General features: G+C 40.7%; 1 protein-coding gene across 7 annotated transcripts in view; it reads right to left on the bottom strand.

The window, feature by feature from the left end:
• Nucleotides 1–25,315, bottom strand: part of oxr1a (oxidation resistance 1a) — a 182,919-nt gene that overhangs the window by 92,393 nt on the left and 65,211 nt on the right. For all 7 annotated transcript variants that reach the window (XM_026184156.2, XM_026184158.2, XM_080307880.1 and 4 more), the window contains one exon: nucleotides 4,192–4,388. In XM_026184156.2, coding sequence (XP_026039941.1) covers nucleotides 4,192–4,388 — 197 coding nt within the window. The remainder of the gene's footprint in view (nucleotides 1–4,191; nucleotides 4,389–25,315) is intronic.

The raw sequence follows: 25,315 nt of genomic DNA, 5'->3' as shown, positions 1-25,315 counted from the left end.
AATGATGTAAAGGTCAGACGTGGCAGTAGGACTAGGAGGCTGTCAGACGGAGAAGCCGGGACTCTGGGGAGAGCTGGTGTCAAGTGTCGTTCCCTCAAGAATCTTTCCTTTGCCTCTGCTTTTTTTCTCCTTTCATTTCCTCTCTATTGCCAATCTTTCCACTTGTTCCCTCTCTTTAGTTTTACTTTCCTTCGTTATAGCGGCAATCATTTCTCCTCCTTTCACTTCCTTTTATCTTGTTTCCTTTGCCTTCTTTCCCCCCCTTTTCCCTTCTTTAAATTTCCTCCTCAGTCGTCTCTTTGCTTAGCTTACCCCTTTCACATCTTATATTTTCCTCCCTTCCACTTCCCCCTTCCTTCATTAGCCGTTTCTTTGTTTTCTCCTACCGTCTCTCTTTCCTTTCATTTTTCATTTCCCCATTCATTCTTTGTTCGTGTCAAATTTCCTTAGTCTTCTCTTCCATCACTCTTCTCTCCTTCCCTATTTATTCTCCTGTAAAACCTGTTCATTTCCTTTCTTTTCATTTTTCTTTTCTATTGTTTACCCATAGTTTCTCTCCTTTAACTTCTTTCTCCCTTTCAGTGTTTTCCTTTCCTTTACTCCCATTTGCCTCTACCCGTTTTCCGCTTCCCATTCCTTTCTTTTTCCTCACTTCTCTTCTTTTCTCCTCACACTCCTTTCCTACTTTTGCCACTTCTCTCTTCCACAGCCTCTCTTTTCTCTGTGTATTCCCCTCTCATTTTCCCTTTTCTCTTCTTATTTCCTTGTCTTTACTTCTTTATTCTCTTCTTGTTCTGGTTACACCCTTTTTTCTCCTTCAGGATGTATGTAGAGTTATACAGTTATCCATCAATTCTTCTTGAGCAAATCATGTAATGAAATGAGCAGTCTGAGCAATGGCTGATCCTCATCAACGTCATGTCTGGATGCTGCTCACTCTCTTCTCGTTACAGGATGCAGCAGTGACTGTAGAACTTTTAATTGAAGAACACCATCAACACTTACCCTCGGAGGTGGCGTCGCCTTGGTAGGAGGCTCATTGGCTGGGTTATTAAAACGTCTGTTGTGAATCTGCTATGTGCCTCTAATGACAGGTCTGTCTGAAGCTTGGCAGACAAGCGCAGCGAGTGGCCTGCCACATTATTGCTATCACATTAGAATAAATTAGCATGATCATCCCTGCAGGAGCAGCCTGGCCTGGGTTTAAAAATGCCCCAGGGCTCCACATCCAATCGCGATAAGAAATAGAGAGATGGGACAGTCGCTCATCAATGTCTCATTATGTGATCCAGCCGTGTAAATGACTGGCAGATGCAGTATTTCTGTAGTCATGTGAAAAGTCGGGCCTTGATCTAATTGTGGTTTATCTAGGACAACGCTAGCCAGAGCAAATGATTAACTGCTATGACTCATGCTTTGGAACCTTGTACAATTTGTTACTTTGTAGTTAAAAGCCGTAAAAGCACAATAAGTCACGGTCGCATTTCATTTTATGGTTGAATGACTGTGACTTCCGACCCTGTGCTTTTACAAAGAGCCAGCAGCTGCCATTGAATTGGTAATGGATGACAAGAGCGGGCCGAACTGTCAACAGCCAGTCCACCTGTGTGGCCAAGCTTTTATCCCACAATTTCCTCTATTGATTATTGCCGACTGAGCTGATGGATCAGTCCGTTCTTCGCTCAATGCCCTGCTTAAAGCAGCGGCGTCGATGTGTGATCACTATAGAAAGTTCACTGGTGTGGCACCAGTAGAGCGGCACACCTTGAGCCAAATCGTGCCTGCTCAGTGGGGCACTGCGACCCTAAAGTGGCACGGTCCTGCAGCAACTCAACTCTAAAGCTGTCCTCTCCCTGCAGAACAGCCACCGCTGCTGCACTGATTTACATGATTAATCAGACTGTATGCTCAGCCATGAAGTGAAATTCAAATGTACCAAGAACTCTAATAATAGAGCTGCAAGGGCATCAGACTAGAATTGCCATTGTACAGTTGTATGCCTTTGCTTGGTGCAATTTACATCCATGTTTGTCTAGATTTGATCTTTGCTGTTTTGGCTATAAAATGTTGTAGCTGCATAAATGTTTCTGTGAAAGTTTGTTACAACCAGCTAATGAATGTGCAAAACTGTGTGAGGTCACAGTGACCTTTTACCTTATCCCAAATCATTCACTCCTTCACTACTCCCTACTCCTACAGATGAGAACAGAATTATTAGCCTCAGCTGTGTATCCTTTTTTCTGGATAACAGCCTGAAGTCATTTGATGTAGTCTCACGCTTGCCTCCTGAGCAATCCCAGCACGTTCTACTTTTGAGAATTTCTAAAGCGTCTACTGGCATGAACCTTGGTCTTCAATTCACCCCACAGATTTTCATTTGGATTCAAGTCAGGGCTTTGTGCAGGCCAGCCAGTAATGTTCACTTTGGTCTTCTAGAGGTAGCTCCTGTCCAGGAGCGACATATGTTTTGTTGGTTGTTGTCAAGCACACAACATAAGTCGCTCACAGCAACGACCCAATTTTGGTGCTGACTGCTTGGTTTCTATGACCAAAGAGATCTAGTTTCATGTCATCTGTCCAGAGGACGCATTCCAGTAAGCATAATCTTTCTCCAGGTTGTCCTTAGCGTACTTCACTCTGGCTTGTAGGTGTCTCTTCTACAGAAATTGAGGTTTTCCTGGTCTCCTACCTCAGAGACCCTTCCTGTGAAGCATTTTATTGTCTTCTTAATTCCCGACTACAATTCCCGACTTGGCTAAGTCATTCATTCTTGTGTTGGCAGTTGTTTAGACACATCTCTCATCAGTTTTCCTTACAGAGTCTTTGAAGTCTTTGGCGTCCTATCTCTGCCAGGCTTGTTCTGGACTATGTGGCTCTCTTGATGATATATCTCACTCCAGTTTTTCACACTTAGAAGCACTGTGATAACTCTGTATATCCATCTCCTGCTTTGTGAGTATCAACAATTTGTTTTCTCAAATCTAAACTGATTTCTTTAGTTTTTGCCTTGATGATTTCTAGAGTGACAGCTGGAACCTTTGCTGAAGTTTTTATACTGTATGCTAATTGGAAGATAATCCTATTTTACAGTAAGTTATCTTTGCACATCAGTGGTTTGTGCTCTGGCTCAATAAAACGCTCAGTTTTTCAGGGGGCTAATAATACTGACCACACCATACAGTCCATTATATAAAAAGTGATATTCTGGAGAAATTCTCTGTTGTATTGTATAATAGTTGTTGTCCAGAAGGCTACTTGCTGTTAAAGGTAGCAGTAGCCATCTTATTGCTACTTCCTGTTTTCTTATTAATGTATTTTAATAGCATCATATCACTGAAATTTACATACCCAAGGATTGTGTCATTTTAATTGCGGTATTATTAAATTGAACTAAAATGTCCTGTTCATATATTTATACACTTTTCTCTGAAATTCCTTCTGACATATTTGGAGCTTTACATCACTTTTTTTCCTGCTCCTTCAAATCTGATTCCACAGCTACGGATAACTTCATCAGCTTGCTACATTAAACATTGAGTCCAAAAGCAACAATAACAATGTATTTGGATTCGGTATGACTTGCTTTAAAGCACACATTTGAAAAGAATCAAATAAAGCCAGAATAAGGAAGCGTGAAAGGGACTGTGAAATAAAAGTAGAACAGGCCTACAGCAAGAAATACCTCGCAGATCACACTTCCACCTTCTAACCTCAACCCAAGCAGCTTGTGAAGTAAATCTCATCAATGAAGTGAACAGAGGATGCACCGCATTCATCAGTTTGGAAATTAGTTTACCTCACACTCATTTCATTATCTCCAAAAAGTCAGCTCCCTAAAGGGCACTAGTACCAACCCACTGGCTGACACAGAAAGAGAGCCACAGCAGGCAGAGCCACCACCACCACCAAGCACCACCACCACCAGAAATAGAATTCATCACAGGAAAAACTCTCATCAGAGCCACATGATTAAAAATTATGTGAAGGAAATGAATCAGGAGTTGTGTAATGGGGAGAGCATCTGAAGAGGTGACAAGGGGAAGCTAAACTGAGTGAGAAATGCATGTCAGCAGCTCAGACGGTGCATTTTAATGCTGACTCAAGTAATAACTGGACATCAAATTCAGGCGAAATGTTCTCCACTGGCACACAGAGAGACAGGATCACAGTCCCAGCCCCTGTGTCATTTACCTATGGTGTAGCCTCTCTTCAGCTCGCCACATCGGGGGCTGCGGCGCTGGGAGTTGGTGGTGTTGTTTTCCTGCACCGCGAGGACGGTGGTTGTCTTGGCAACAGATGGCGCAGCCTTGTTGAGGGGCGAGGCGGGCACCAGTGTCGGGGAGAAACCTTGACTGGCAATATCCACCGACTGAGACTTCTTCTTCAGTCTGCAGAAGGGCAAACAAGGAGAGGAACGTGTTATTGCTATATTCACATGGTGTATGGATGAAAAGGCAGAGAGTGGACAGAGAAAAGATGAGTGACCTTCATCGTTCCAAGGGCGAGGGGATCAAAGCACATTTAAATCTGAGGCGGTTAGCTGTCACTGCGCTGTGTCACAGAAATGTAATTGTGCAAGGCAATTTTGCAGCGGCAAGGAAGTTGGTTGAAAGAATCAATAGGCTAATTGCAATCTTGTTAAGGGTGAATTTATTAGCATTGCTCTGCTTGCCCAGTGTAGAGCTGTCTCTACTGTAAAAAGGGATTAAATGGTGGGATATTGGAGAAGAACAGCGGGAGTCCAGAGCTCAGGAAACAGCGAGTAACAAGCTACAAAAGGAAAAAATCAAGTAGAGGGTATAAGAATTTACGGAGGTGGAAATGCTTTATTTCATCTAGAATATACTAAATCCTTTTTCATCCTTTTTCATATACTAAATCCTTTTGCATCTGTTTAACCAAAACACCCCTGGACCATTCACAAGTGGCCCAGAATCCTGCTGCAAAGATTTAACATTAAACAGCTCTAATGTAGCTCCATTTCACTGGCCCATCATCAACTTTAGATTTCATAATTAATTTTTAGAGAGCTGCTTAGTCTGGTGGCATACATGACATCTTATATTTAACTAGTTCTTAAAAGCCCTGTAACGAGGGCTTAAAGCTCTAGCACACGTGTCTTGGAAGCCACGGTTCACAAACTCAGATGTGCTTTCACTTTTGACTTGTGGTTGGGATGCCTCATGATTCAGCAGAATTAAACACCAAATCAATTTAGTGAATCTGTTTAACTGGGCAAAACAAATCTGTAAGAAACCACTGCCTGTAATCCCAGTTTACTTATAGCTTTGACTAACTGGGCCTGCTTGGGCACAAATCTTCATCATCACCCTGAAGTTGTTCTTTTTGATGAACCACTTACTGTATCCATCCTCACTGGCACCTACATGAATAAATGGATGTATGTGACTGGTTATTTTTTATACTCGATACCTCCATATTTACACTGTTGTCTGTCACATCAATTCAATTTAATTTAATTTGCATAGCCCCAAATCACATCAACAGTAACAGTTGTAAGGTAAAGACCCTACAAGAATAAAGAGAAAACTCTAACAATTAGATGACTCCCTATGAGCAAGCACTTGGTGACAGTGGGGAGGAAAAACTCCTTTTTAAAACCAGGCTGTAGGAGCAGCAGCCATCTGCCCTTTTGACCTCCTCAGACTGTACCAATGTTCTCCATCCACTTGGAGATATATATGTCAGGCTGTACCAGAAACTACTAGTCAGATTGACTGGTAGTACTCCACGGATATCTGGAGAGACCAAAATAGAAGGGTTTTTTTATTCCCTTTGTTAGCCATGTTGCCCCTCTGCTAATATCTAATCTCCTCTGTTGAAATTAAAACATTTTCTCAATCTCATTAGCCAAGCCATGAGATGGGAACTTAGGGTATAGACAACATTTTTAATAAACTGCATGAACTTCTAGTGCTCATTGTAAGCAACCAAATTGGCAAGTTTGCTAGCAGACTTGCCAAAATTTGCCAAGTAAGCTAGCAGGAAGTTAGCTGGGAGTGCTAACTTTGTATTGATTAAAATTGTTTGTAATTCTAAAAAAAAAAAAGGCCTAAATGGGGAAATGAGCATAACAAAAGAGAATGCAAAAAATAAAGAGTAGCCCTTGGTGTTAACATGACTACACCACCATCTTGGCTAATACCTAAAGATGCAACAAGCAGACCTTGTTGTCAAGCTACATAGCTAATCTTAGTCATGTACCGCATTTGCATTTTGTAAAGTAGTTTTTCCTCCATTACCACACGGAATTCAAATGGCTAAACAATTAAACAGAAGCTACAGTGCAACATGTAAAACTCTCTTTTCCAGTAAAAAGCTTACAAAATTTGAATGCTTATGTAAAGGGCATCAAAAGGCATGCACTGGCTGAGGTAGGTCAAATATAATCTGCCTACAACAAAAAACAAGTCAAAGCCTATTAAAAGGCTGATGAGATCCCAGGTTTGGGTTTTACATTTATAAATGAGTTAACTGGGCTAATCTGAACAGGTAATCCCACAACACTCAGCAGCAGGTTTATCCACTTACATATGGTCGCAAAGCCACATGTGTAAACATACAGAATAAATCACACTAACACACTGACACACTCATACAAAAGCATCTAAAGTGGTAGTAAAAAAAATACAAATAATAAAAATTAAATTCTTGGGTGTTCCAGCAAAAACGTTGTCAATCAAAAAAATGGCTCCTAAAACACTTTCTCCTATACACTGAAAAAGTCCTGAAACAGCAATACAAGATTCCCAGTGCTGCGCTCCCTCGCACACACTTCACACTTTCAATCATTCCAGCAAAACTGCTGAAGCGAACAGAATCTTTCTGGCCATTTCACCCAAGTGCCCATCCCCACATAGACCAAAGCAACACACATGACCATAGCGTCTAAATCGCTAATGAAAATGCACAATCTCTATGGAAATGTCCTTCACTGTGTGCTCTTTTTAAAATCAAACAAACTGAAGCAGTCAAGTCAAGAGAAGGTGCCAAACGGAGCAGGTTGAGCTGCAAAAATTATATAGATGTTTTCCTTCAGTGAAAACACACAGTTGGTATATTTCTACAAATATACCAACTAAAAATTGACCCCATCTCTGTACCTTTTATATTTGCATGTACATATATTCTCCATCACATTCTGTCTCGTCTTTCCATTAATGCATGCAGTGGAGGTTTTGACAGAGCTGACAAAGGCTGACACAAAGTTAGCTGAATGTGCTAGATTGTACTTGTTTTGAGGACGCAGACATGCTGCTGCTGTTAATGGCAGGACCAGAGAGAGAAAAGACACAGACAGACAGACAGACAGACAGACGGAGAAAGAGAGTGAAAGAGTGTCAAGCTATGTGAAGTCTATCTGCTTTCCCTTAGGAGTTAGTACTAATTACTGTCTCATCAGTAGAACAGAAGCCCTTCTTCTAGCTCTGTTTCACTAAGCTACAAGGACAAACGGTATCAAAACGCGTGTGTGTCAGAGTTCAAGAACAGAATCGATGTGTCTAAGAAAGCAAGATGGAAACAGAAGCAAAGAGGTAAAGAGAAGGACAACGCATGTGAAAAATAACGTATTTGTGCCTTTGTGGGTGTTTACATTTTCATTCTTTCTATAATATGGAGGCAAAAGTCAACTCAGTGGCAATATTTTTATGAACTTATTCTTCATTTTCAAGTCTTTTTAAAAGAAAAATCATCAACAGTCAGTTTAAAAGAAGAATGAGACAGTAAAACACACAAAGCACAACAAAGAAACAAATTAACATTTGTAAAGACAAAATATTAATGTGGAAAGGCACACCCATCACCTGTCACCTCCAGCTAGCATGGCAAAACAAATATGCACGTCTCAAAGGGGACCTCTTTTTCATATTTTCTTTACCAGAGGCAGGCAATCAAAAGGAAGCTGCCACAGAAAATGAAGGGACCTCAAAGGCTTGTTTTTTGGACATTGACTGAACCGAGGAGATTTATCAAGGCAGAGTACAGCATAAGTAAGAATTATTATTTTGTTCTTTCATTTATTCAACCCTAGTGTAATAATCCACACGATAAAATATGGAACTGGAAATGAGCACAACAGGTCCCCTTTAAAGAGTTTAAAATGTACTTTGCCAGGGCTAATTACATTAACTGTTCCCATACTGCACATGTTTGACTGTTTTTCAGTCTAAGCAGTTTCAAGTCTGTGTTGTAAAACCAAGTCAAGGCAAATAGCTAAGGAACTAGAGAGTACCCATCAACTGCCCTTTAAATATGTGCTGTTAAGTTAAACCCTTTAATTAGGATGAATACTGAAAAATGTGGGGAAAAAATCATAACATGAACTTCAACTCAGCATAAGCCATTATTAGCTTAGCACTCAAGTCTCTGACTGCACTGTTAAAGACGAAGGTATGTTTTTAGGTAATGCAGGTTTTAAAAAGAAAGAAGGATAAATGGAAGTCGTACAGGCATAATGATGTACTAAAATAATAATAATAATAACTATAAAAATTTATAAATAATATTCTATTTAAGGCCTATTTAAGGCCTCAGTGCAGCACTGTTTACAACTCTTTATGACCAGCTAGCGAATGTCAACAACCTCCTAAAACCATTCACTGAGTGGTTGTGGAATACACTTTTCCCTAGTGATTGGTATTTGCTAATCAGTCTCTCGGCCTGTATGAATGGGACTTGAGCAATCAATTTCACCGCAGCTGCAGCTTCCAGCAATCACTAACAATCTTCCACGGAGTAAATATTTTTCCTGCAGTGGTTTCCAGATGGTTGCTAACTGGTCCTTAGGCCTGTGTGACTTAGGCCTAGCTTCTTTATGATTTTTTTTAATATAGTTTTTGTTATTCCTGGAATAGACCAGACCAGTTTCCATACTGCAAGTCTCAAACCATACAATATAAACCTCTGTCTCTCTCTCTATGGCAATGCTTTACAGTGGTAGCGCAATTAAACTGGCAACCATTCCTGCAACCTGACATCAGATTTAACAACCCCGACATGTCTGAAACATTCCACCTTAATCTCTATGCTTTTAAGTTTTTCTTTCTTTCTTTTTTATTACTTTGTGTCCAATAATGCTTGTTTAATTTGTTTTCTTGCTGCAGTAGTTTTACTATAGTGTCAGCATTTTCTACTGCATTCAGACTGTTGACATTTCCCACTGCCACAGGCTATGTAGTCAGGTAACAATGTCTGGCAAGGATCACCTGCGTTGCATTCACACATGAATTTCTCAATGATATATATATATATATATATATATACACACATATGAAAAAAAAAAAGTTTGCCACGTTTGTCCTTTTCATTTCGGCCCCAAAGCCTTATTATAAAGTTGTGCTGAGAGCTAATCTGAGGTCCACAGAGTCTTTTCTAATGAGCATCCTAGCTCAGCTTACAGGTTCAGGACCCAGGTGGGTGGTAGCCTGAGAACTGAGATGCTGTGTACCATCATCAGCTGCACTCTTCAGCAGCTTCTGTTTCCCACTGCGACTAACGGAGGAGCAAATGGCTGTAATCCCTCATACAGCCTAAGAATTGAACTTAAACCGCAGATTTTAAGTCAAAAGTAATGGTAACTTATCTAAAATATGCACGTTCAAATCTATAGCAGAGAAGAGAGAAAAAAATCTGAATCAAACAAGAGGGGACTGCACAAGCTAAACTGTTCACACATGCATAGTCATTCTGAGCTATTTGGAGTGTGGCTGTCGTGGATGATTCAAAGCACTCCCAACACAACAAATTTACAACACCAGATTTAACGAGTGGTGGATGTAGTGGACTGGTTTGCTTTGTATCAGGCTGAAAGTGTGAGCTGTTAGAACGAGACAAGAAGCATGCCGAAGGTCAACAGCCAGCCTGCCAGATGGCGTAGCAGTTAATGATGTAATGGACACCCTTGCGTCACCAGTAGCTACTGTTTCCCAACCACATGGCTGCTTCATGTTTGGAACTTTCACAACTGATAACACCACAACTGTGAAACCCATAAAGAAGCCCTAGTGGGAGCTTGCAGCAAGTATAAGAGGCTTTTCCTTTCACACCAGTGAGGAACTATAGAGCACCACAGAGGAATGAGAGACACATGTCGACAAAGCCAGCAGCTCGGACTGATTCCTATCTGCGAGCAAATGCTCACTCAATGATGAACAGAGGGAGGGTAAAAAATTAAAGAAAACAGACACACGGGCATTTTGTTTTCTTCCTCACTTTCGTGATCTGACCTGGACCAGGAGGCAGTGGTACATTTGCAGCTCTGCCAAACTGGCATCAGTAAGATTATCCAACTCTACAGGGATCCACGTGACTTGGCAAAAGGATGCATAAACAACAGGAAATTTGGGGCTAAGTCAAAACACGCTTATCGCTCCCCTACTAAGAAGGATTAGACCTTAAAAAAGGGGGGATGCGTTTGCAGTGCCTTCCAGTGCTCCTCTTTGCTTTGCTTCCAGTTCCCTGTCATGAACAAAAAAGGAGTTAAAAAATGTTTCATATTTTTTATTTATAGCAGAACTGATAGTAATACTAATACTGCAAATGGTTAACTATAGTGTGTCCTTAATAAGCTGTTAAAAGGCACTCAAGGTAAGGAGATTGGATTATCTCTGCGCCTTCCTTCACAACTAAGTGAACAGCATTTTCCAGGTTGCACTAGGCTGTTTTTAGTGAAAAGCTTTGATAAACCCACGCAATGCGACAAATAGCACAAAGGCCGCTAGCGTAGTGGAGGTTTTAATGCTTTTTTATGACTATATATTATACACGATGTTTTAGGGCCCTGCTCGTACAGGACTGCTTTCATGTTCTTCCCATATTATGTTTCATTGTGACGTTGCTCTCGCCACAACGTCTGTGCAGGGAGGAGCTCGGGGTCGATGGAGGAACAACAAAAGGGTCTTGCTTTTAGAGGGTAAGGAAAAGAAATCATTCAGGTTGGAGGACTTGTTGCAGTTTTAATTGAAACATTTCAGGCCAAACCACAAGTAGGTGTGACATCTGATGAATCCTAAAAACTAATAAGGCACTTAGTTATTTTGATCACATGAACAACTTCATTAACATACGGCCAGGCAAGGGAATATCTTCTACTTCTTAAGTATCTCTTTATCAACATCCTCTCATCTTCATACCATGCAGCACTCACATCAGATTGTTTGATTTGAAATGGATAGCAGTTATGACAAAAACGACTTGACAACTGAAGGGTTAGCTAAAGCCTAATAAGAACGAGTCAGTTGCTATCGATGCTGTGCTTCGACACACACAGAAAGAGAGAGAGAGAAAGAGCAACAACAACCTGTGGCCATGCATGTTAATGAGCCTCTTTTTTACGCCTCGAAGCAAAATGAAATACGGCTCAGACCCCGCCGTCCTCTGCTCTGCGGTTAGACACCTCCACATAATGATCTATGGAGCTCTACGCCACATTACGCTCATCTTCCCTTCCTAAATGCCAAAGCACCAATTCCATGTCAAAGGTTCATGTGACGATTTTGACCAATGAGGCTTTAAACTCTCCCTCTGTAACTAAGCGGCGAGAACAAAAGCTAAAGGCCAGCCGTGACGCAGGCAAAAAGTTAAACAACAGAAAAGTCAGCAACATTATTAAATCCTGTGTCAGGTCGGCTGTGACGGTGTTTGCTACAGAGCATTTGTCATCTGGAGCCGGGAAGCATCTATAAAATGCCACTTTTCAGCCAGACATGAACAATGCAATCAAGAAGTGAAGCTACAATTCAAACTCATTAAAGAGCTTTCCAACAAATGATTCGTTGTTCCTGACACATCTGATGCTCAGCAATTCCTTGCCCCCCCCACATTATTTAATTCTTTAAGACCCCTGACATTCTTTTGGCCTTCTTATGTCTTGTTTTGCGGTTTGTCACTGGCAAAGGCAAACAGGCCAACATCAGCATCAGCAGGTGGATTAAAGAAAGAAAAAGAAAGTGCCTCGGTGTGTGACTTTCTTTCTCCAGTGTTTCGCTATAATAAGGAAATGAGATGTGCTATAGGAACAAAACCAAGATAGAGATAAGGCCCACAAGCACAGGAAAAACTACACAGATGGTGATAGCTCTGCCCAGACTCATTGATAATAAAGCCAGTGAGAGTCGGGTATAGAAGTACTTTGCACTGTTATCTTGAAATACACTTTACAACTTTTTTAAGGCAGCTGCCATTCCTGCTGTGAAATCAACTACGTTCTAAAAGTTAAAGTTCTTCTATAATATAAATCCTTAAGCTAACAGAATGTAAGTAAAGCTACTTTTTATTCCGTGTCCTATCAACAAAATGTTCACATTTTAAATGAAAAGCCTGCCACAAATATCTCAGTTTGTTAGGAAAGAGTTTACAGTGCATGGGATTTTTTTTTTAAACCGAGCTACCAAATTGGGTATTGTGAATCATGTAACTCTACTCATATTAGTATCATCTGTGAAACTTCTGGTATCATACCCGATTTTAAACTGCTTTATAAAAAAGCTTAAACATTGGTAGCCTTTGCTCAACTCGAAAAAAATTCTAGTTATATATAAATGTTTCGGCAGAATCAGAACTTTTACTTTTCTTTTGCTTAATCCATCCATCTATCCTTATCTCATTCAAGGTGGCCAGTCTTTCACACAGCTAACTTACAGACAGACAAAAACTCACAGACACTCACTCACACTACAACCAATTTAGAATCACCAATTAACCTAACCAACATGTCTTTAAAGTGTGGGAGGAAGCTGGAGTACCCGGAGAAAACCCACAGGACGAGCAAGCCCCTCAGGAAAAGGCCTCCGGCTGTAGAGTACAGAAAGTCTACCTGCACCTGTGTTTTCAGTTTAAAATTCAGCCCCCATGGCTGTGGGTTAAAAAAAATCCTCCAGACACCAGTTTGTCCTCCTTAATCAAGCCTTAACTGATTGCGCAGCATTACACTCTAAAATAATACCGGACGAAGACACTAGCAAACATAATGCTTCACTAGCCAACCATCCCTGGAGATGTGTCTAATGATTTCTCCATCACTTAGCAGCTGCATCTGCCAGCAATGTTGAACAGCTCCATTCTGATCAAAAACAGTCCATAAATCAACAGTTCGGTTGGTGAACACACAGCTGGGAGGCATGCAGCTATTCACTCTCTAAAATGTATCAATATCCCACAGAAACACCCCTCAGCCACAGCCTTTCACTTGACTAACAGAAGAATTATCTTAGCTGACACAAGGCAGGGAGAGAAAAGAGGAAGATGGAAAAGCAAAAATCGCTGCTTCATTATGTGTCTGTCTCTGACTCGGGGGCATGTTTTTCTCTCATACTTTTCTTTTCTAACTCCGTATCACTCAGACAGCAAACACGGACACATACAGTGAAAAAAAGAGAGCGTGCACACGTGCACTCTTTGTCCCGATCTTGGAGACAAACACAACCCTTCAGACTCAGCCGCTCGATCACACAGCTTTCGGTGTTTGACTCAGTGAGTATCTGTGGGGCCCAGGGACCGTTACTGCTGCCACTGCAGTCTTCCACTGTCCTCCTCCTTCACCTCCTCCGCCGCCTCCTCCTCGTTGCTAGCCTCAGCCTCGCTCCTGCACTCTCATTTGCTGAGCGCCGGTGACAGGCAGCAACACAATTGGTCAGCGACGGTACTGGATACAACGTCATGCCACTGTGGCTTGTGGCGGTGCAGAAATCAGAGACGTGTTGTGAGTTATTGGCAGTTTTTCAGCAGTGTGTGGAGTATCATATTAGATCATTACGTCTGGAAGAAGCTGGAGGGGCAGGACAGACAGCGGAGATGAAAAGGAACGTTTTAATTATCACCGTTATTGGCTTCCCACATAGCATCTAATTTGTTTGAAAGAATAATGTGCAAATATATCCCAGAGCAACAACAGTGCATTTGTGAAAAAAAGTAACTGCTACAAATAATGGAAAACATGACTATACTGGCTGGTTTGTTACTATAGTTTTGATGTAGCACAGGCAGACTGTTCCTCCTATGATTTTTGATTTCTTTGGATTAGCCTGTGTTTTCTCTATCTGTCCTCTTCCTTAGTGCTGATTGTTTGGTGGCCCACCTCCATGAATATATAGCCAGAGAGGGGGCCAAGTGGAGAGATCTCCTCCACCAGACCGTTGACTCGGGCTGTTGTCTTTAGTTTTATTGTTTAGTTATTAACTGAATTCACTAGTTTACTTTCTTGGTGTAAAGTTAGGAGGAGCCTGAACCTAATCTTTCAAACCTAATTGCTTTTTGCTTATTGTGGATCCCATCACCTATATTTGTGCACAGTTTTCTCATAATTGTTGCATTATTCGGGATTCTTTAAACCATGGCAACTTTGTGGCATGCTATGTGTTGGGTTCCTGAGTTTGGTGACCACAATACACTGAACAGGAATGGAGACAATGTAAGAGAGATGCACTCGTGCTGTGTAAGATTTTAGAAAATACACCTCATTTTGAGAGTTGAAAGATCAAATTGGATGAGACTTTCCAACTAAAAACCTAATTTTGTATAAGCTCTTTTTAAATGCATTCAGACTGAGTGTAAATTTAAGTCAATCTTGAAGTTGGTGTAAGGCGGAGGTCCCCAACCCCGGGGCCACGGACCGAGTTGTTTGGTACCGGGCCGCGAGAGTTGAGGTCCGGGTGTGAAATTTATCATTTTCAGGGTTTTTATCGTTAACTCGGTTTCCCTGGGTCTTTTCCCGTGCTGTAGTTATGTGTCTTATTTTGAAAGAAATATTTACACGTTACCATAGCGATCAGAGAGCATTAAAGGGGCAGAGAGGAGGATGTTACTCTCAATATTGTTGGTGCATTTCAGGAGGACGCTGGTAATAAAGTTACACAATTACACAGTGAATTCGCGTTTATTATTATATTTACAAAATACCACAGTTTTTGTCTTGGTCGTATCATTTTATTTTGTTGTCTTTATCTGCGACACCTTAAAGGCCAGTCCGTGAAAACATTGTCTGACATTAAACCGGTCTGTGGCGCAAAAAGGTTGGGGACCGCTGGTGTAAGGCGATGTAAAATTGGCATACTGTCTACAGTGATGCTGGTGTTTCAACAGTTTCCAGTTCATAGCAAGCTTAGGCGGGGGTGGTTCCTGCCTCATTCCTTAACATCCAAACTAATTTCCTGTCATCTGAGGGTGACAGTTTGGGTCATCTGCAACATTTAGGCAAAGGGGTGACACATCCAAATAACTTGCAATTACGTACAGCTATTTGAACTGATAGTGTTGGACCTGGAATGGACCTCAACCCTATTGTAGAATTTTGGGCTATGCTGGGTCTGTACCAGGAAACCCAATTTAAATGAACTCCACAAATTCTGCCAAAAAGAGTTGTCAAATATCCAACCAGAATTAAACCAGAAGGCTGTTGATGGCTATCAAAAGCACGTGATAAAGATGCTACTTGCTAACTGATATTTTACCAAAAACTAATGGAGAATATGTATTTTTACATATATTGTATTGTAACTTTGAGCCTCTTTGTTTCATTTTTATCCTGTCGATTAAAGAAAATCCAAAATAAATTCAAACTCGGTCCTTGTTAGATCAAGTTATCATCGAAAAGTCATTCCATAAAAAGTCAACCAAACCTACAATAAAGTTTCCACCTGACATTCTAAGAATCTGCAAAGAAAAAATTGAGGTCATTTTGAATTTCAGGAGAAAAAAAAAGGTGGGACAGAGCTATGTTTACCACTGTGTAGCATCCCCTCTTATTTTAACAGACTGGCTGCTGGACTTTCAAAAGGGGATTCAAGTTGTTAAACAGTCCTGGCTTTTCCCTGCTGTAGTTTTGCTGAAAGCTCTAGATTACAGGCATTTGTAGCTGAACAGATCACATGGGTGTGGACCAAGCTGCTATTTTCAGGGCGTCACATGAGCTTGTTTTCCTTCCTGCTTTATTGTATATGAAAAAGTTGTCACTCTTGGTACAACAACATGACACTCTTCTGCCCTTGTTATTAATTTAAATGATTTAACACAACTGTTAGATTTTAATTGTCCACAAGAAGTTTGATGTATGGAGTCAGGACATCTTCACCTAGCTACACCTAACTGAGCATTAAAAAGCTTTAAAGTAAAAACAGCAATGTGTCATTTTTCTAATGCTAGCAAAAGCCTGGAGAGCTTTTGGTTTTATTCATCAGTTCAGAGTTTTCTCTTTAGTGTCGAATCTGCTCTTATTTGTTGTTACTAATTAGTCTGGTTGCTATCAGAAAAGCTTCAGGAGCGGAGTGGGCAGAGGGTTTGGTGATATAAGGTGGACTAGTGGGAGGGGAGTAGTTCAAAAGTTTAAAAAAATAAGACAAAATATTTTTTCCTTCTTTCTTTTCTCCTTTGTTTGGGTCTGAGAGAGATATAAACAAAGCTGTCGGTGATACAAACATCCCATCTGACACAGAGCAGAGGCTGCTGTGAAACCATGCTCATTTGTTGAAGCGCAACCCTTTGATTGGCTGCCTGCTCTAATTAGAACAAAAAACATATGCTAGACTCCAGCCGTCTCATTAACACCATGTCCTTGAAACAACACCGAGTGGCCCTGCTGTCTGACTGTGGACAGATTCAAGCTCTACGCATGAAGGGCACTACATGTTGTAACTGGTATAAGTGGCCTTGAAAGGCCTAAGCCTTTCTTTTCCTATGGTGAGCATGAAGATGCCCATTTCTGTGGCACTACCGTCACATGCTGGCCCAAAATTATTTGGACTTGGGTTTTCATATGAGCAAATACTAGTGCTTATCCTTGCTTAATTGCATTTGAGATGCTTGTGTGAAGCGTTTGATTGAGCAGGGTTTTAAGAAGACCTTTAGTTGGAGAGAATATTATAGGTACTTTGGGCTGCTCCCTTTTCCCCCCCAAGGGGTCACCACAGTGGGTGAGTGGATCCACATATTTGATTTTCCCCCAGTTACTTCCCTGCCAAGCTTTGGAATGGCGCTAGAAGTACATTTGCTTGCGACCCCCAAAGCTGGCCTTCTCTTTCACATGTCAGACAAACACGATGCACATACATAAGATCAAATATGAGCTTGTTCCACTGTGGGCTTATAGAACTGGGATGTCAAACTCATTTTACATGGTGGAAATTTCCCCTCCTGTCAGTGTAAAGATGTTTAACTACACATTCAATCTCCGACATATATAATGTAAGATAAAGAAGTGCAATTTTAACAGTACATCTCGGTGTTTCTACATGATATAGAAATCCTGCTAGAGTAAATGAACAAAATTTGTCAACGTGGCTCTTTTTACTTAAACTGAAAAGAAAGAAATGCGTAAAATGACAGAAAAAAAAACTGTGTTGCTCATTGCCCACACTGTGCTATCATTATAAAACAAAAAGTTCCCTTTAATTTACAGAAAATGTCCTTTTTTATGGACATGCTGTAAAAAACAAAAACAACCCCAAACAACATTTCTAAAGTACATCGAGAAAAAACAGGAACTTTTCTGTCATTGAAATATTTATTACTTATTTACTTATATTTACTTATGGCGTAAATGGCCATGGCAGAGGTCGTCTTTAGCAGGAAAAGCTGTGGAACTTATGAAAATACAGTTTATACAGGTTTATTCCTTTCTACAGTTTCCAGAACTATCCATTGGGTTGAATTGGAGTCTTTGCTGAGCTGATTGGATCCGCATTAAAATTGTCCCTGTTCATAGTTACAAGCTAACATTTTCAGACACAGAATTTGAACATCCAGTAACTGAGCAACTAAAGATTACAGTGTTGAGAAAACTGAAAACACAAGCTTTAAAATTGGTTCAAATTAAAATTCTGTCAGGTCTGACAGGCGTCAGCAGCTGTGCTGCCACATTTTGATAGCAACTGTAAAGACAACGTGTTCTGAATTCCCTACAGTTCACACCTGTGATTGCCTTCATCTCCATAGCAACAGCATACAGAACGAAATATGATTTCTCTGAATTAAAACTGGTGACCACAACACAAAACACAGGCTTCTGTGTTCAGTAACATTGAAAAGATTGGCAGTCCTTCACGGTGCAGTTCTAATAAACCATGCTCCTGGAGGAGTGACAGGCTACATAAAGGTTATATTTTTTATTCTTGTTTTTGTATCTCAGTACAGTCGTCTCCTCTGTGTATCTGTGCTAAATTCTATGAGTTGCAAAAAAAATTTACTTCATTGTATTTTCTCACTTGCACATCTGTTCATTGTTTGATGGCAAGCGCTGACTGGAGGCACCGTCATCTGTTAGCACTGGTGTCACTGGCACCAGCTGATCAGGTTACACGTCCTAGATAGTCCGAAGCTGGAGGCGTACTTTGGTTTGAGGTCACTCTGGTCAAGCCTGACTTGTAAAGAACTGCAAATGTGTATACCTGGAAGGATAAATCTCCTCCTTCCAGTCCACAGTTTTATTTCTTGAATCAACTCTTCCTTTTCTCATCTTTTCCCACGCTCTTCTTGTCAGTCATTATCCTCCCTCTTTCTGCCCTCTATTCAGTTGGCAGTCTGGTCAGCTCAAGCTGGTCAACCTGATGTCGTTCTGTAGCAGGCGCCATTGGCAGAGCTTGGCACATTGTGCGGTCTGCTGAAATTCACCGAGCACACTCACATAAGTGGAAATGGGAAGGGCCTCTCATACTCACAAGTGCACACAAATCCACCAGCACACTTGACATAAAATACTGTTGGATAGGACAAATCCGGTCGACAAGTTAGGAAAACATCAGTGGCTTGGCAAGTGGTTGACCTTTCAATAAGTGCAGATATAAGGAGGATAAGAAGTGTCAGATCAGGCCGAATCTAGAAGATAAGAGTGTGTGCCGTATTGCTCGGAGAACGAACAACTCCTAAATGGAGAGTGACAGTTGAGATGGACATAGCAAATGAAGACAGAGCCTCAAGGATGTCTATGTGCGGCTGTCAATCACATCAGACTCTCACACCAAATCATTATTACACAGAAGCTATAAACTGGTGCTCTGACGTGAGATGTAAGTACAAAAAATACCTTCCAGTCAAAGTAAAACAACTTTCATTAATGAGAGTCTTCACATTTATATCAATCTTCTGCATCTAATTTTCTAATTTGCCAGGATTGCATTTAATTGCTGTCTTATGAGAAATCTCCTTTAATTGGTAGTAAAGCACACACATCCAACGGATCCGCTTCTTGTTTTCTCCATCACGATGTGGAGTTACACAAGGACAGATAAACAGTTCATTTGGTGTGAAAAATGTTATCACTTATCTTTGCAGCAATAAATTGTGGTCACATCTCATCCAAACATAAAAAAGCTCTTCCAGGCAATCTAGCAATAAACCTCACATTTGTGTGAACAGATAGCTTGAATGTGGGTGAACCAGCAAATCAGGTTTAAAATTTCAAAGTCAATCAAAGCCCATGGAAGGTGGTGCTAAAAATAGGTTTTTCACTCTAATCTACATGGCAACTAGCCTAAACACAATGGAGGTATACTACAATGACTTTACCACTGAAAAGACACTGTTAATGACTGCATTACAACCTGCAGTAAAACGAAGGGCTTTATGCAACTGTTTTTTCCCAAGAGTGGTGCCAAGGACTTCTGGCCTTACTGTGGCAATAATAGCAAATGTTAGTTAATAGTAGTAAATGTTACACAAGGACAAGTAGGCTAATAATTATTCAGACATGTCCTAGAAATTAATCAGGATAGAACGTTAACTTCACAAAGCAAAAACAAAACAAAACAAAATGTTAAAAATATTGCAGCTCATTTTTTAATAATTAAATTTTTGTGTGCGTGCTAGCAAGCTAGCAAAACACACTGGTGTCCTTGCTATTACAAATTCAAACTGCTTCTCGGTGCAGATATGTCTACACCACAGTAGTGTTTTTTATTCTCGTTGGAAGTGTTGGCAAGTCAAAAGCCAAAAAATAACATGGTGCACAGTCTTATGTCAAAAAAAGAGAAAAGAAAAGAAAGGCAAGATTTAAAAAAAAACAAAACAAAAACAAAACACCGTTGACATTGCGAGACAAAATCTCTGTTCCTTGTCTACATGTAAAAGCTAAAACAGAGTTTTGTTTTTAAAAAATCTTCACCTGGGAAGGTGTTTTCCTAAAGCTTTGTTCTCGATGATCTAAAACTACATTTACATGTGGACGAAAACACAAAGAAAAGCGTTCCCCAAACTAGCTTAGCTAGAATGCTACTTTCTGCTACTCCCTTTTTCAGTATGGGTCACCACAGCATGTAGCACCACATGTTTGATCTGGGAGATTTTACATCATATACCCTTTCTGGCACAACTCCAAAGGTATTTTTGTCTCCCAGTGGGATGAAACCGGGGCTCTTTTCACAAATGCATAAACCACTAGACTATGGAAACACTGACTAGCTTAGCTTAAAAAATAACAAAAGACAAACAGCTGTCCTGAGTCTTTCTAAACTAAAATACCTCTAATTCTGGTTTAAGACTGCACTGTTCTTACAATGTCTAACAAGTTTGTTAACTTAGACTATTAGAGTCATAACTGCCACCAACTTGGTTTCAGACACAGTACAGACTACATCTCAATCATCAGGACTTTATATTTGCTATAATCAAGAATTTAAACCAAAAAATATATGTTTATGTTTGATTGTTAAAAAAAATAAAATTACTAGAGCACATGACTAAATCTGAGTGACCAACAGTAACTTACAGTATTGTGCTAGGGTAGGACAAGTAAGAGAAGAAGCTTAATTCTCCCATCAGGCATCACTTAGTGAACAGCCTGCCTTACCGCTACAGCAGCCAACTAGCGTCACGCAGGCAGCTACACTTGACATTCCCAGCACAGCTCAAACGGGACATCTGTTAGCTTCATGCAGCAAGGCGTCCATGAAATACTTCCTTCATTTATAGGTATCATTGAAGAACTGCCCAGCTGCTTCGGTATTAATTAGCAGTGCAAACTGGTGAAACTCAACATAAAGTTAATATGCTGCGAGAAAGCAAATTTTGCAACACAGCTTATCCAGTTAAGAGCAGACAGTGTGCTCACTCTGAGTAAATTCTTTATCTAGTGAGAAAAATAAACATATATGCAGATACAGGAAGATTAGATGGGAAAAAGCTATAAATCTACCTCCTATACAGAGCCACTATTTGAATTCAGCAGCGTCGAGGCTGTAAACTACATCTGGTGCTCAAGAAGTTTGAGAGTAGATAATACTGACAGGTATAACCAGTTAAACACCCTTTAATCTATTCCTTCTGAGAAATGATGAAATTGCTCCCACAATTGCTCCCACTATCCTCCAGCGACCTTGCTGTCTCTCCTGTTGGTAAAAGGTAAAAGGTTTGCAATTGATGGGTGAACTTTAAACTGAAGACGTCATTCCATCAAAGACCACTGTCGCCACGGTGGACAGGCCTCTTGAGAAGACAGACAAATCATTCACATGAAAACGTTGCTATTTTAAAAAGGCACAATTGCTCAAAATGACAGTATTTGATGGAATGGCAGAAAGAAAAAGGTCTCGCTGAAGCAACCACTCCCTCTCCTTTGTCCGCTAACGGCTTTCCACATCGCTTAACTGAAATCTCAAGCCAGAGTGAAAATGAGAGAAATTTACCTTTACTGCGAACAAACATCGCTGCGACATCTATCCATTTATGAGACTCTTCAAAAACAAAGTATTGTCGACAAAAATGCATCTGAACATATCGACGAGCACAGATGCGCAACCACTTTGGTAGTAAAATGAAATGGAGCACAGATGAATGTACCCAAGGAAAACTCAGAACTGTTCTCACTTATTAAATTCCATCAGAAACACCTAAAAACTAGGATTTATCATCCCTAGTGCCTCACAAAATTCAGCTGTAGGGATTCATTATCTACTCGACTACCCTCACTAACACCAATCCATCAACTGAGTATCCATAACTACTGTGTGTTTTTATCCATTTTTAATGTGACATTAAAAAAAACAATGTAAATGTCACACAAAGTCTTTAATTAAAAGAAAAGAGGCTATTTTAGAGTAACTGGATAAGGAGAAAAGGTACAAGTAACTGTGATTAAAGATGAACAAACATCAGCTCAATATTCACAGTTGACAGAACAACCTTAACTTATCTCTCGGTCTGGAACTACACAACCTTTGTTAATCTTCATTAGCAGTGAAACTGTGTTCAGTGGTCATAAAACCGTTTAAAGGTAAATAAAGTGAAAACATACAGCACATTCTACAGCAGGGTCAAGAGATATAGAGATGAGGACAATATAATTACCCTCCCCTCAAGGTGGAAGGAATCATGAAACAGTCAGCAGCACAAGTGGATCTGGGTCATTGCTTTGTCTTCTAACACGACAACAAAACTGAAATAAATATCAGACTTCAGTTGATAATGTATTTGTTATTTTGTTATTTCATCCATCTACTACTTGTTTCTCATACGGTACCAGGATTAGAATACGGATTAGGTCTATTTTGGAGAATGGGTCAAGGTTACCCATGCAGTTTATGGATTATGTCACCAGTTGGAGGTTTGCATTTAAATGCGTATGTGCAACAGGGGCCCTCTAGCTGCTGAGCCACCATTTCAGAGGTTATTGCCCTGCAAACGCTGTCAAAAGGCACGGTGATGCACAACTCTGAGTCCCCTGTGACTCGAGTCTTTCTCATTCACTGGTCGCAGCAGGACTAAGTAAATGTGAAATGCTGCATCTACAGCATGACTTCTGCCTTTTTAAAACCCCCACAAACATAAAGAAAGGAGTAAGCCTGCGGCCCGTCTTTGCTTTGTCCTTGTCACATCGAGTCTCCCTGTTTCCTTCCCTCTCCCCCGTACCCCATGCCAGAATCATCGCCAAGCCAGCGCCACTCTGCCCCAGCAGGGTCTTTTAAGATGCAGGGAGCCGAGCACGATGCGATGGAGCAACAACTTTTCTCCGCTCTCTCAATTTTTTTCCTCACTCCTCCACCCCCAGAGCATCTTCTGCACCACTGCTCTGCCACCACTAATTCATCAGCGCAAATCTCCTGCAAACTTCCTATACAAACAAGTGCGTCTTTGGCTTCAGCTCCCCGGCACATGCTCACCCACAAAGGTCACACAAGCGCAGACCTCCCCAGAAACAACACATACCCTCCCCGAGTCGCTGTCCAACACGATAGACGCTGCTGTATTGACATCTGCTCCATGATCTGTATAGAAACAGACAGGGCGTCTGTTTGTGTTTGACCTAATAGCTGTTGACGCGAGCGCTTGTTGCTTAATTCAACACCTTCCAAAAATGGAACTGCAGATGTGCACCAGCTTAATGATAAGTTACTAATATGTTTTTACACTCTGTTGTTCACATCTGTTTTGTTTCGCTCAGAGTCGGTGAGGCCCCTGAGGGAAAGTGCCAGTTAACACCAAAGCTCTATCAGAAAGAACAAGGTAAACAAATCTCAGGCTCTGATGTACTCAGTTCATTTACATCACTAGCTAGTAAATGGGGGAGCCACTACTGTTTATTTGTATATTACAAAAAAAAATAAAAAAATACACAGAGGACATGAAGTATTGTGGACTTCACAAGATTTTTACCTGAGTTAGGTCTGTGGACCAAAACAAACAAGTTATGCAGACCACGCAGGTCTAACATTCATCACACCTGTCGTAAAGGACTGGACATGCTGGTGTAGCATGTGACCTCCAACCTCTGACATTTCATCTTGCTTCTCAGATGACAAACGCTCACTGTTCAGTTTACTAGATGCACCTGTTAAACTGCTCGTTAACACAAATATAAAACGAGCCAATCAAATAACAGAAACTTGATATATTTAGGCAAGTAGGACTGGTCAAGAGGACCTGCGAAAGTTCAAACCAAGCACCAGTATGGGGAAGAAAGGCGATTTAATCGTCTCTGAACGTGGAATAGCTGTTAGTACCACACGTGCTGGTCAGCGAGCAATTCTCTTAGTGAAAATGTCTTCCTGGTGTCAGAGATCAGAGTGAAATGGCCAAACCGCTTCGAGCTAACAGGAAAGGAGCAATAAAAATAATGACAACCAAAGTATGAGGAACACACTGAACCTTGAAGCTTTTGAGCTACAGCAGCACTGATCTGGTGATGATCTGGTTACAAAGGCCAAACCAAAGAAGTATACAGCATTTGTAGAGTGTGGAACAGATGTACAAACACACAAGATTTTTATTATTTTTATCATTTAGCGCTTAAAACTTCAGTTTTTGTGGCTTACATAACCCTAACAGCTGGATATTTATCACAGCTTAATGTTTTCAGACACAGAGCTGACTACACACACACACACACACACACACACACACACACACACACACACACACACACACACACACACACACACACACACACACACACACACACACACACACACACGGAGCATGCTGTTCCACAAGAGGTCAATGTTAATCACAGCTGACAGAGAACAATGCAGCTGCAACATGCATGACTTTCAAGGTGTGACTCCTTTGTACACGTACACAGAAAACATGTGACTCAGTTCTGGCTAATTCATGTATAATAATCAGCATCCAAAAATTCAGCTGAGAAAGTGCATTTGTTAGCTTCCAATCTGTGAAAGCAGCGATATATCCAAACACCACTGCATACAAATACTGATATATATATTTAACATATACTATGTGGGTGGTACGGTAGTGCAGTGGTTAGCACTGTCGCCTCTGGCAGGAGACTTTCCATGCAGAGTTTGCATGTCTCCAAATACATGCTTGTTATGTCAGGTGGTGATTCTGCTGTGTGTATTTCTTCATCTGTTTTGGTCATTTTTATTACTTGATTGTTTGAGTCACTGAACGATTTCTTGTTTTTATGCTGCATATCAACATAAAGTTCTCTAATGTTAATCTATCTGAATAAATAAAGTTTATTAATTTCAGGTGAAGCCTCATCCTCATCAACAACACTCTTCTGGAACAGAAGCAAACTTTCGGTCAAATGTCACAGAAGTAATGAGTGGGCTAATGTTGAGTGCATCTGCATGTAGCTATATATTCAACCACAGGAGTCGAGTCTTTCTCAGTTCCTGTCACAATCCATGTTCACCCTGCTGGACAGTGCGTTGAGCTCTGCCGTTTTTCTCTTGGATGTGGCATAACTTTGATTTGACATTCGCACAGTGTACACCAGGTTTCCCGCATCTTAATCTAAATCCGATACCTTTAAAGCCTGCCAGAGTATACGATTTTATGTTGCTTTCTGCTAAAAAGCATCATTTATACTTGTACATTGTATTTCATTATTTCCAGTCCAAAGAAAGTG

The sequence above is a fragment of the Astatotilapia calliptera genome, chromosome 11, assembly GCF_964374335.1.
Source record: "Astatotilapia calliptera chromosome 11, fAstCal68.1, whole genome shotgun sequence".
Lineage (NCBI taxonomy): Eukaryota > Metazoa > Chordata > Actinopteri > Cichliformes > Cichlidae > Astatotilapia > Astatotilapia calliptera.
This window is presented reverse-complemented; position numbering and strand designations above follow the sequence as displayed.